This window comes from Pseudonaja textilis, chromosome 2 (genome assembly GCF_049901715.1).
Source record: "Pseudonaja textilis isolate UNSWEBS1 chromosome 2, rPseTex1.2, whole genome shotgun sequence".
Taxonomy (NCBI): domain Eukaryota; kingdom Metazoa; phylum Chordata; class Lepidosauria; order Squamata; family Elapidae; genus Pseudonaja; species Pseudonaja textilis.
The window spans coordinates 157,534,895-157,547,360 of record NC_141991.1 but is presented as its reverse complement, the minus strand read 5'-3'; the positions used below and the strand labels follow the sequence as shown (position 1 = coordinate 157,547,360).

The 12,466-nt window shown below is 35.6% G+C and overlaps 2 protein-coding genes across 5 annotated transcripts in view; one reads left to right on the top strand and one right to left on the bottom strand.

Moving 5' to 3' along the window:
• Positions 1 to 4,120, top strand: part of POLQ (DNA polymerase theta) — a 48,625-nt gene extending 44,505 nt beyond the window's left edge. Inside the window, exons 28-30 of the mRNA XM_026713234.2 lie at positions 356 to 509; positions 2,688 to 2,803; positions 3,635 to 4,120. Of these exons, the coding sequence (XP_026569019.2) occupies positions 356 to 509; positions 2,688 to 2,803; positions 3,635 to 3,748 (384 nt within the window). The 3' untranslated portion in view covers positions 3,749 to 4,120. The remainder of the gene's footprint in view (positions 1 to 355; positions 510 to 2,687; positions 2,804 to 3,634) is intronic.
• A 1,662-nt stretch (positions 4,121 to 5,782) lies between these two features.
• STXBP5L (syntaxin binding protein 5L) overlaps positions 5,783 to 12,466 on the bottom strand; it is an 82,482-nt gene continuing 75,798 nt past the window's right edge. Inside the window, exons 25-26 of one of the 4 annotated variants that reach the window (XM_026713260.2) lie at positions 9,985 to 10,199; positions 5,783 to 7,867 (exon numbers count right to left, since the gene is read on the bottom strand). In XM_026713260.2, coding sequence (XP_026569045.1) covers positions 7,826 to 7,867; positions 9,985 to 10,199 — 257 coding nt within the window. In that variant the 3' untranslated portion in view covers positions 5,783 to 7,825. Of the gene's footprint in view, positions 7,868 to 9,984; positions 10,200 to 11,886; positions 12,102 to 12,466 lie in introns of those variants that run through there. The other 3 variants (XR_015742061.1, XR_015742063.1, XR_015742062.1) reach the window with 3 other exon arrangements.

The following is a 12,466-nucleotide window of genomic DNA, read 5'->3' as shown; positions in this document are numbered from 1 at the left end:
TTAACTGCCAAACCACTATTTGAAACTATTTCTGCAAAACTATTTCTTCATTGTTCCTCTTTCTCTTTTTTTAGTTTAAGATTCCATCCTTATTTATTTGTTTGCTTGCTTATTATACTTGTAATATTATAGGTATAGTTGTTTATATTTGTATGTTTTCATCCGTACTACAGAACGCAGAAATGCTGTAGGAACTCTATTATTATTATTATTTCAAGCTGTTATAAAGAAAAAGACACAGAGAGAAAGAGTTCCAGGAATAAAATTAACGTTCTCAATTGAATATAAATTCTGTTGCCTATTTATAGCAGTTGATTTGTTTGCACTTCTGCACTGTGATTTTTATGAACTTTAGGCAGAGAGGCAAGCTGTAAACACAGTTATCCAGGGCTCTGCTGCAGATATTGTCAAGGTAGCCACAGTGAATATACAGACACAGTTGGAAGCTTTACCTTCAACAGTAAAATCTTTTGGACATTTGGAGAGCCCATTCCCCCAAATATTGTCAGGTCAGTATTTTTTTTCTTCCTTTGTCTATATTCTATATTTGGTATCAATGTTCTAAATTTTAAAACTATGGGAAACACCTGCTTTCATGTAAGAAGGACATGAAAGGTTTACTCCTTTTTTAGAGCTTTTGCCATATATATACCTGACCAGGTTTTGCTTCTAGCCTGCCTCAGAACACTAAATATTCCAAGCAGATATTTCAATATGGTGAGTGGGCTTCTTGGGGTCCGTATCAGTTAAAATCGATGCTCAATTACATTTTCATTTACAGTGTAAGTAAGTAAGGATAATATTCTAAGGCTGTTTCAAGAAAGTAAAATAATCAAATCTATTACTTTTTAGACAACAGCATTAGGTTATCGAAACTAACAGGAAAGATTTGGGGGAAACCATGGGTCACCAAGCTGATACATTTGACCCACTGGGCCTTAAATGATGTCCTCCCACAATGTTCATTTAGAATTCAGAGACAGTAAGGGATGGGTTCTGCCAATAGCCCCTCTCTCTCATCATCTGAATTGTGCCATAACTTCTGGGGAAAGAGGCAGGTCTAATATCTGCCTCTGCCTTTCATCAGTTAGTCATATAACAAAATGAAAAGTAATTTTAGTCAAGAAAAGAAAATATTTTTTTCTGTTTATGCAGGAAAGGAAGATATTCATCTTTTTAGAATATTCCATCTTTTTACATTTTTAACGTCAGTAAGAATAATCTAAATAAACTTCAGTGTTCATAAAAAAAGAACAAGAGAAACAAGAGGAGCATTCCAGGATTCCCTGTATCCCACATCTGCATGTTATCCTTAATATTTCTGATTATATAGATGCAGAACGTGATTTCCTACATCCTTTACAGAGGCATTGAAAGTGATGAAATTGCCTTTTTCTTCTGATTTAATAAACAGTTTATGAAAATGCAGTCCTCAACACTGGGGTAATAGAAAAATAAAAATCAAGGGGAAAATAATGTGCCTAAATTAAATAAAAATTAGCTCCTTTCTAAATTCTGTAAAATTCTTTACAAATCCATCAAACAGGGCCAAAATAGAATAAAATGTAATGTAAAAACACTGGGGTAACAACAAAATTAATCTATAATATTGGTTCTGGTATAAAAATATAATACAATAAAGAATGAATTCAAATAATTAAAGAAATCCATTCTTTATTATTGTAATAATTATTATTATTGATTTTTAATTTTAATAGTGATTCCTAAGTCTTGAAAGTAATTTACAGTTATAAGCATTCTCTCCTTTTATTAATTTTCAAGAAAGCAGGAAAATCAGACCCTTGGCTCTTCTATTCTCTGAATTCTGAATTCAATAAGAAATTGTAAGGTATGGGTGTCAAATTCGCAGTCTCACGCCGTTACGGCATATTTCGTGACATTTTTCTCCTTTGCAGAGCTGGGGTGGGTGTGGCCTGCGCATGACACATCCGGCCCATGGGCTGTCAGTTTGATACCCCTGTTGTAAAGGAAAATATAATCAACATGAGAAATAACATTGACATCATTAGGCAAAATACGATGGCGTTTTCAGGAAGATAATAATTGTACACAGTTTGTTTGCCTAGCCAAGTTCTTCGAAGTGCACATCAGAATTGAATGCCATAGATCAGAAAAAAATAGAAAGGAACTTGGGAAGAGTGACAGTGGGATATGGGGCAATGTTATATAGTGATGGCAGCTGCTGGATCTTCCTGAACCAGCCTGTCCTAAGTCGAGTATAACTGCAAAATATCACAACAGCTGCAGAGCATTTGCTTAAATATTTCAGAAGCAGAAAAATATACCTGGTGTTCAACTCCCTCATCATCCTGTTGTTTTTTTAATTCTAGCATTCTAAGATATCAATGTTTTGCTAAAATGTAATGCTAAAATGTTATTTTAAACATGTTCTGACTAATGCGGGTTAGAAAAAAACAGTTATTTCTTTAGAGAAATATTAATTTTTGAATATGAATGTAGCTTTGTTGAATCTATTGGCTTAACAAACTCTCCTGGTGACTTCTCCTCCCCTATTATTTCAGAGTTTTCTTCACTAATCACGACCACGTCTTTCCTTTGGAGGCAACATATTTCTATTCATGTAGCAATAATGATACTTTTATAACCTTTAATGTCCTTTGAAACTATTCTTTTAATGGTTAAGTATGCAGTGTTTATTCTTCTAGGAAAATCTCAGACGATGAAAAAGAGTGAGATTATGCATCCCAAACATGGAGGATTCTTCATACTCCAATTGCATGATGAACTTCTCTATGAAGTTGCAGAAGACAACATCGTTCAGGTATGAGGGTAAGGATTCCTTCTCCAAGCTTGTGGATTGGTTTCCAAATATTTCATTACTAGGCTAAGTAACATCTTCGGTGGAATTTAAGGGTTGCCAGTGTCAGTGTTCCTCTTAATTATAAGGACTTCAGGTGTGGGAGTGTAATGTGAAGGTTTTGTGATGAAGAGGTTACATCAGTTCCAAGTCATTGGGAAGTAAACTGCTGGTGAAAGTTGCATGGGTTGGTTGAGGGCATAATTCAGGTATGATTATAGTTTCCCTGAAATTCTTACAGACTGGTTGTTATCTGTAGGGTTATCAAGTTGACTGCAAAGAATACAGTTTTGTCCTTATGTTTAGATCTACATCTTATAGTCACTTTAGACAGAAGTTGCATTCAGAGCTATAAGGGAATGAAGTGCAAATTGGCTGAATGTCTAATGGAGATTTCAGTCATCCAGGTCATAGTTGTCTCAAAGATGCTTTTTCAAGAGGCAACTGGACTTTGTTTTTTCGTTTAAGACATTTTGCTTCTCATGCAAGAAGCTTCTTTAGCTCTGAAATTGGCTGGTTTTTTAGACTGCAAAATGCCATCCATGTATGCTTGGGCTGAGTTTCATAATTGTATGGTTCTACATTTTTCTAAATGACATAAAATAGATTATGATTCTTTTGAGAGTCAGTTGTGTAATTACTTTTTCAGATTCGCTGAATGATTGTTCCTGCCCTAATATTAAAGATACTGTGACCCACCTTAAAGATTTATTCAACTTTGATAACTAGTAAAAAAAGAAAGTTACATATTTGAAGAATCTCATGGTAACCATCCTATATTGTTGTTGTTTTCAGGTAGCACAGATTGTTAAACATGAAATGGAAAATGCTGTAAAACTCTCAGTAAAGCTTTCAGTAAAGATCAAAATTGGGCCTAGCTGGGGAGATCTCCAAGACTTGGAATTCTGAATGATGAACAGACATTTGTAATGCATAGGCATATTTCTTTTTTCTTTGCACTGATACATCCCTTAATATCTCAGAAAAAAATCTGGTCCCTAAATCTGTTAAGAAAATAATTCAGATGTCATGGTATAACTAAAATCACTATGAAATTATTTCACCAAATAGTATTAATTCCTGGTAATATCTCAGTGATTCCAAAGTCCATATTTAACTCTTAACATATAATATAAGATTATTTTTTAAATGCAATGCAGTTAGGAACAGCTAGAAGAATGAGTTGTTATATTTTACTAGTACAATTTTTTATGAAGAATATATATTTAACTTATTTCATGTACATAATGAAATATATGAATAATAAAGTGGAATTAATCTCTTTTGCTGTGTGTGTAATTTGAATATAAAGAGTATCTGTATCTCAGGTTTCTGTAATAATTCCGTGATTTTTTATATGCCAGGTAATAATGTGAAATCAGTCAATGAATTTGCTCACTTTGTTCCATAATACAATATACTTCATCACTTAGTGTAAAATAGAGGCATGTTCCTTCTCTTCAGCTGCATTTGAAAATTAACTCAGCATTTGGAACTTGCATTGCTGTCCTCTCCGCATTTCTCTGCGCATACATGCATCTGGGACAGGCCCCAGCTATTCCCCTCGCTCAGCTCAGGGCCCGAAAACAGCTGTCTCTGCCTGAGCGCGAGATGATGGGCCCTGCTCTGCATCTGGCTCTGAAACCTCCTCCTCGGAGCCTTCCACAGACCCTGATGGTAATCCAGGCACCCCCTCCACCTCCTCTGATTCGACTGCCAACTCAGCTGGCAGTCGACAAACTACAACAAGGAGTCAGTATGAAAGAAGACAACACTATTGGCTCAAATATCAGCATCAAGTAAAGTGGTTGTCCATTAGGACTCCTAGATCCCTCTCTCAGTTACTATTGGTGAGCCAGGTGCCACTAATCTATACCTGTAATTTGGTTTTTCCTACCTAAGTGCACGACCTTACTTTTGTCAAAACTGAACTGCATTTTGTTGGATAAGTCCCAATGCTCAACTCTGTAAAGATCCTTTTGAATCTTTAGCCTATCTTCCAAACTGTTAGCATTTCCCTTCACCTTGCTGTGATCTGCAGATCTGATGAGCATCTCTTCTATCCCCTCACTTAGATCATTTATGAAGATGTTAGATAGTTCTGGCCCCAAAACAGAAGCTTGGGATACCCCACTGCATGCTTCCCTCCATATAGATGTACTTCCATTGAGGATAATATGCTAAGTGTAATTGTCAACTAAATGCAAATTCATCTGGTGATTTATATTGGTCAATTAAATTAGTTCTTGTTTTCAAATTCTGATTCACATTACTGGAAATGATGGAACATCTAGGATTAGATAATGCGCTATTCTTTAGACTGATATACTTAATAAGGTCAAAATGTGAGGACAATCATTTCTATTAACCAATCAGTGTGAACACACACACAATATTCACTGGCTGGTGTACAAAATAGAATTTACTTCAATTTTGCTTTGCATGTTAGATGAACGTAGTGTATTGTGGCTTGTTAACCATGATGAAATGAACCATGGCTTAGCAAATCTGTGAGCAATGGTTGCTGTCACCAATTCTATAACCATGAAATCTGCATCTTTCTGGAAAAAGCAGAGCTCATAGATAGAGAAATAAGTGATCCGAGTCACAGAATAATTCTGGATATCCACTAAGGAAAAGGTTAGCTATGCTTGATCAAATGTAGAGTAACTTATTAGACAAAGAAGATAGAATCTTAAAAGTGTAACTCCTTCTCCATAAACAGAAAATAATTGCCCAGTGAGGGTGGAATCTCCTCAGGGCAACCCAATTTAGTAATTTTCAAAGCACATAAATAATCATGTTCCCTGATGAAAATATCCCCAAAGCACAGCTGGAATAAGTACCTTCATGAACCGAATTAAGAAGCACTGATCTGAAGCATTTTTCAGTATTTGTCTTACTGAATGGAAAACCTATGAACACAAATAATGACAATTTACCTTTCTTTTTATTGTTGTTTATTAAAAGTGTTTTTGTTAAAGGAACTTTTATGATTACCATCCAAACTTATGATAGTATAATCCATAGTTAAACTGTACAAAAAATATTTTTAAATTCTATTTGTCTTGCATCCAGACCAGTTCCCTAATTTTGGAGCGCATCTCAAATTAAAGTAACCACAACCAAATTCTCAATCAGATTTTCATTTACTAAATGATAAATAATAAATCTATTTTGTTTTTTATTTATATTTATTTTCTTAAATAAGCATAAAACTCTTGCTAAGAATTTACATCAACATTTGTTGGCTTAGATACCCTACAATGTTTAACCGCGTACTTCAAATGTGATAACAGATAAACAGATCATTCCCTGCTTCTGTAATAAACCTGGACAATTTTATTTAATACATTTCTCCATTCTATGCACAATTTTATAAAACTATTTTTTACACACTCATACCCTTTTCTTTATACAGTAGAGCAGTCTGCCTAACCTGTCGTCATCTTGTGGTCCTTTTGATATATTCATTGAGTAATTGGTTCAGTGTTGCTTTTCCTTTTGTTTTGAAAGTTTCATCAGCCTCAGTTCATTTCAAACTTTAGACTTTAGAATTCCAGGTTATTTTTCTGACTCTTCCTTGCCGACCCTTTCCTTTTCTTATAACTTACGGGCTTGGTGAATTGTAGATGTTCATTCACTAAGTTTTTGAGTAACAGCATGGTTTCTCTTCTATTTTTTCCTAACAGGAATTATGCTTTCAGTAACTTCAGCATCTGTGACCAGCAGATAAAGCTATTTGTCTCAGATATGCCTTACTCTCTGATGAGACTAGGTATTCCTTGGTAGAGGCATCAGGAAGCTCTCAGTCAAACAAAGCTTTTTGTGGAAGGGATAATGTTTTGACACCAACTTTGTTGTCAAAATGTTATCAATCTCTGTATGAAGTGGGCTCCTTTGTTTTTAAAAAGCCTTTTACCCCCCACTTCATTCTTGGCCATATTAGTACCCAGTGATCTAACTTGGGGATTTCCCAAAAGAGATCTTTGCAATCCTTTTTATTGATGAAATTTATGTCTTAATAGAACCTGCTTACTAGATATGTTTTCTACTATAATTACTGGAAAAAAACAACACTAATTTGTATAATTTATTTATAAATTTTTGCTGCAGTTCCCAAAGTAGAAGCAAAGACTCTCATTATTGAAGAAATCCATCAGATTTCTTTCAAGTCCATTGAAACCAGAAACATAATTCAAAGAATCCACCACAATCTACATCAAGATATTTCTCAGCTCAAAAACTTTACAAAATATGCAGATTTAAGGAAAGTTTAAGACAAAAATATGTGATTTTGAATATAACCCATGAACTTTGGAAAAGTTGCAAAATTATCTGGAACTTTGTTGAAACAAAATTAATGAATATATGTAATATCAGATACAATAGTAATATCTGTTTTAAAATGTCCCATAAAGAAAGCACGAAGGTTTGGCCGCTAAACTTTATGTGACTATTTGTTAAATAATGAAATGAATGACTATTTTCAAACTAAACTTGCCTACAGAAAAAAGAATGTCAAATCAGAGAAATGCAGTTTATTTTCAGCTGAAAGCAACATGCTAGAAATGTTTTAAAATGTCTATGTGTATTTGTGGAACATAACAATAAACCCCTTTCCTTAGTCATAGCATGCTTTGCTTTTTTTGTATAGAAAGCCAGTTAATCATGCAAAATTTTGTTCATGTAACTGCATTAACAATCTAATATATACATGCTGCTTCAAACCAGGAGTTTTCCTTTCTACAGCTTATATTCAAAGCCAGTTAAATGTTACCTGTTAGATATTGATCATTTGGAAAAGACTCAAAATAGATTCAAAGATCCACTATGCAGTGGCCTTAGAAAACTACCATCTTCTTTGGACAGGAAAGGGAAAGAGGAAACAGCATGGAACAGCTTCTGCCAAGAGGCCGTTCTGTTGAAGCTTGTCCTACTAATTTCTCAATACAGCACACTCAAGGACAGCTTCCTGGCTGAAAATCAGAATTGGTACCATTTTTTGTCCTTGTATTTGACCATTACCTGAAAGAATAGAGATAACAATATTCAAGTGACATGGAGATACAGTATGAATGTTTTCCTTTCATCCTAACATCTGTAGTATGAACCCTAAACTTCAACTTCCAGAGACTGCCTATCTGTTTGGGTACTTATAGACTGTATGCTGGAGCAGACATTTGAAAATATGGGAAATTGATATAACATGTCTTGACCAGGACCAGGAATTCTGCTGCTATTAGCCATAAAGGAATGATGGGGGTTGCTAACTTTTGAAAAAGTCATGTTTACTCCCAACTGAGGCTTAAAGCACTTCACTGAACTTTTCCAAACATTTAGCCAATTTTTGTTTGGGGAGGTATTAAGGACTGAAAGCCAAACAGTCATACCTCTTTCCAAGTGATTCTGGATGTTTGAGAGAGACAATGGATGAGGTTGCGTGGGTTAGTTGTGGGCAGTGCATCAACCAACTCCCATTCCGAGATTTAAAATGTATGATTAAAACATAGGCACAGGGGTGGGATTCTACCAATTCTGACCAGTTCTTTCTAAGCAGTTTGGAGAACCGGTAGTTAGGAGCAATCTCCTTTTGTTTTTTCCATCCTTATTACGTTCTTAGCAGACAGCCTACACTTACTGTCTCAAAGGAGGGTTTGTTTGTTTTTTAAAGGGGAAGGGTTGTTTTAAGCTTTTTACGCTGCTGTTGGGAGGAAATACTCCCCTGCAAAAATACTTCTTGGCTAGCTAGAAAGATTGACATTCAAATGTGAGTTTACATACCTTTCTGAGTTTGGGTTTAAAACTGGTTTTTGGTTAATTTTAATTCTGTGCTTGGTGAAGTTTAATTCTATGTTTATTGATGGGATAATTTTCCCTATTCAGCTTAGTTTGGAAGGAAAAAGATTCATCTCTGTTCCTGAAAAGAAACTGGTTTGAGAAATCTGCTAGTTCCTATGTCTATTGGTTCTGGTAATTGGTTTAACAAGCAACAGCTACTGTTGTGATTTAATTATTTGTATTGTGTTTGAATTTTTCTTTGGTTTCTTTTTCTATCTGGGGAGGGAGTCTTCCTTCATTGCTTTAGTGGTATCTGTCCTTTTGGGGTATTCTTCCAAGAGACAGGATGCAAGCTTGGCACTGATTTTTTTACTGCCTTTCTGGAGGCCATGTGACCTTTCCTTAAATCTGGATTATTTCCTTAGGATATCTTGTGAGATGAGTGAGACCACCTGGTATCTTTAAGTGGTGTAAATGGATCTAAGGATTGCTTCTCCTGGGTGTGCTCTTTTTGGAGAGCTTAAATGATCTCTCTGCTAAAGGGTTTCACTTTATAAGCAAGAGTTGGCTGCTTGATAGTTATCATTGCATTTTAATTATTTTCATTCCTCAAGGTGCTCTGGCATCCTGCCTGATTTGTAACTCTGGCTTGCAGGTATTTTTAATCTAATTATGGGTATTTAGGGCAGCTTTTTGAAAGCAAGCTTTTTGTATTTTTGTACAGGTTATTCTTGACTTACAGCAGTTCATTTAGTGACCATTCAAAGTTACAATGGCACTGAAAAAAGTGACTTATGACCATTTTTCACACTTACAACCGTTGCAACATCCCCACTGTCATGAGAGGCCAGGCGAGGAGAAGCAACCCTTGATGTGAGTGATATCAAGGTGGCCATGCCCACCCAGTCACATGACCACCAATCCACACCTACCAACAGCCACACCCACAGAACAGGTTATTTAAAAATTTTAACCACCCTTGCATAGGCAGCACAGAGGTTCTGGCACCCCTGGAAATTAAAGAGAAGATTAGTAGCAGTCAGACTAGCCAATTGAAAGAACTGGATTCAACCCTGTAAAAAACTACTTTGAAAAGTACAATTAGTGCAGTTTCTATCCCAGTTTGTCAGCCATTCATTTATTACAATTTCTCTTTCTTAACTACATTTGTTCACCATAATCACTGCTGCTAGAATAACGAAAAGAATAAATGCACTAAATATGGACCAAAATAGCTAAGAAGGTCTCAAACAAATCTGATTTACATGTCATCTGCCTAATGGAGTGAATAAATCAGTTCAAAGGTATCCCTCATCTCAGTGCACAGTAAAGGCAAGAAATGCTACTCCAAAATCACTACCCACCTCATGTGCATGTTTGGAAAATGCCTCTGCACTTGACATCATTCTTGCTGTCTTTTCGTCTAGTTCTCCAAGTTTTTGTCCCCTTTCGTCAAGAGCGAGGCGTGCACGAGCCAGATCTCCAATAGCACCTCCTGCAGCTCCTTTCATACCCTCAATTGATCCAGGAATATGCTGAGCAAGAGTACGAGATGCTTTTCCTGATGTTGCTTCGCCAACTGGAAATGGAACAGAATTAAAAGTGTTCTATTGCGTTTCTGAAACTTCCTGCCTATACCTACGCCAACAGGTGAAGCAGATGATAGAAATAGTTCTCATTCAGATCACAGAATCAAAGCATTATTGAATCGTAGAGTTGGGAGAAGTACTTTAGGCTATCATGAATCCAAAATAAAACATTCCCAACAAATGGTTGTCTAAATTCCATTTGAATAGTATCCCTTCAAATGGAGTTCATCACTTTCTTTGATCATTAGTTCCACTTCAAATTAGGATGTTTTTCCCCCTAACATGAATTTAGAACCTGTCTTCACAGGATGTAGATATTAAATTTTTACTTCCATTTGGCATATCTTCAAATAATTCAAAATTGTATATTTTGCCAGTTCTGAAGAGTAAAAATTCTCAAATGTTTTCAATCCTTGGTAGGAGTGGGTGTTTAGTCCCTTGTTCAGTTCTGTTGTTCATATTTAAATCTGTTCGTTTATGTGATTGTTTCTGAAAGCATGATGTCCATAACTGGTCAATGTACTTGAGGTAAGGTGTGACCAAGTAGAATAACACATCATTATGGCTCTCAATGACTTAAAAACTATACTTCTCTTAGATACAGATTAAAATAGCATTTTCCTTTTGGTAGGTATGCCACAGTCTGCTGAGTTATATTCAGTTTGTACTCATCTACTGTTCCAAGACTGCTTTTCCAAATCCTAATGCTAACTGATATTTTTCCAATCCTATATTGATTTGTATTTCTGTCTCCTATGTGATTTGTCATTGTTATATGAAATTATGTTATCTTCACCCATTTCAGTATTAACGTTGAGATATTTAATATGTGAGGGACCACACCTCCCAATTAAATCTACCAATCCCACCAGATCCAGCATGCTGTAGATCCCTTCAGCTAGGGAACTTTATTTGGTGGGTCCTAGGCAGCAAACCTTCTCTGCTGTGGTCCCTGCTTTATCTAATATCCTTTTCTCAAAGTAAAGTTGGCATCATTTTTTTTAACCTTCCTGGAGGTCCCTTAAAATCTGGTTGAGTTAGCAGACTTCCAGAGCCCAGGGGACTGTGAAATACTGCTCTTGTGCAATATTTCAACACCCACTTTTTGCCAAATATTATTTTCTTTTAATTTTGTGCTTTGACTTCTTTTGATGCCTTCCTTTTTTATTTCCTTGTTGGAATTGTTTGCAATGTTTTTTCATCTTTTAAGAATCCCACCAATTTTGGGCTGTAGTATAAAGAATAAACTGTACAAAATAAGTACTATTTATTGAGCTATGTTGGGAATATCTGCAGAAGGACTGCTTCTTGTCATCACTAAAATCCTGGCTACCATGGGAAAACATTTCCATTCTCAGAAAAGATATTATTCGGAATGGGATAACTCTTCGGTAGAATTTCATTCTGCAGAACAATCTTCCCCAATATAGAGCACAGTATACTTCCCAGATGGTAGAAGACAACCAACATACCACGTCCCAATTTCAATTTTAGGGGAAGCTATTCATGATGAAAATAGGGACAATTGATGGAGAAAATGTGTGTTGTGCCCCTATCAGATCATTCTGTAATCAAGAAACCCAAGTATATGCAATTAATACTATATTGCTGTAAGTTAAGGTTAAAACATACAATGAATCCCCCCCACAGCCTCAATAGAATAAAAAGCAAACATACCCATATTGTCCATGAAATAAATCCCAGAGTCTAGTAATACCTTTATTTTGTCCCAAAATGGCACAGAAGAGTGTGCAAACTTTCAAGTTTTCAAGAACTCTTCATCAGGCAACATGTAACAAAAAGCAGGGAATGGAGAAGCAAGAAAGTCCAAAAATTAGGCCAGATGTTTCAGCCATGAGGTCTGAAGTCAGTCTTAAGATGAATGGAATATACTGAATGCAATAGAAAGTTGCAGGCATTATTGATGTCAAACAATGAGACTTTACCAAGTTCATGCAAGTAACTGATGGCTTTTGACGCCTCACAGATTAACCTTACATTAGTACAATAAGATACTAGTTGCATATATCTGGGTCCATCTTTTTTCCCTTTTCATAGGAATCATTGGGTGAGATATTCATACAATGTATTTTTTATCTTTGGATACATAATAGACATTATTCAGTACCTCCATCATAGCCTTTAGCACACAGATACATAGCAACTTTATAGACGTTTGGAGTTAAATGGTATAATTTAAATTATCCATTTGAACAACATTTGCAACATTGTTCAAATATTAGTTTTGAACAACCAT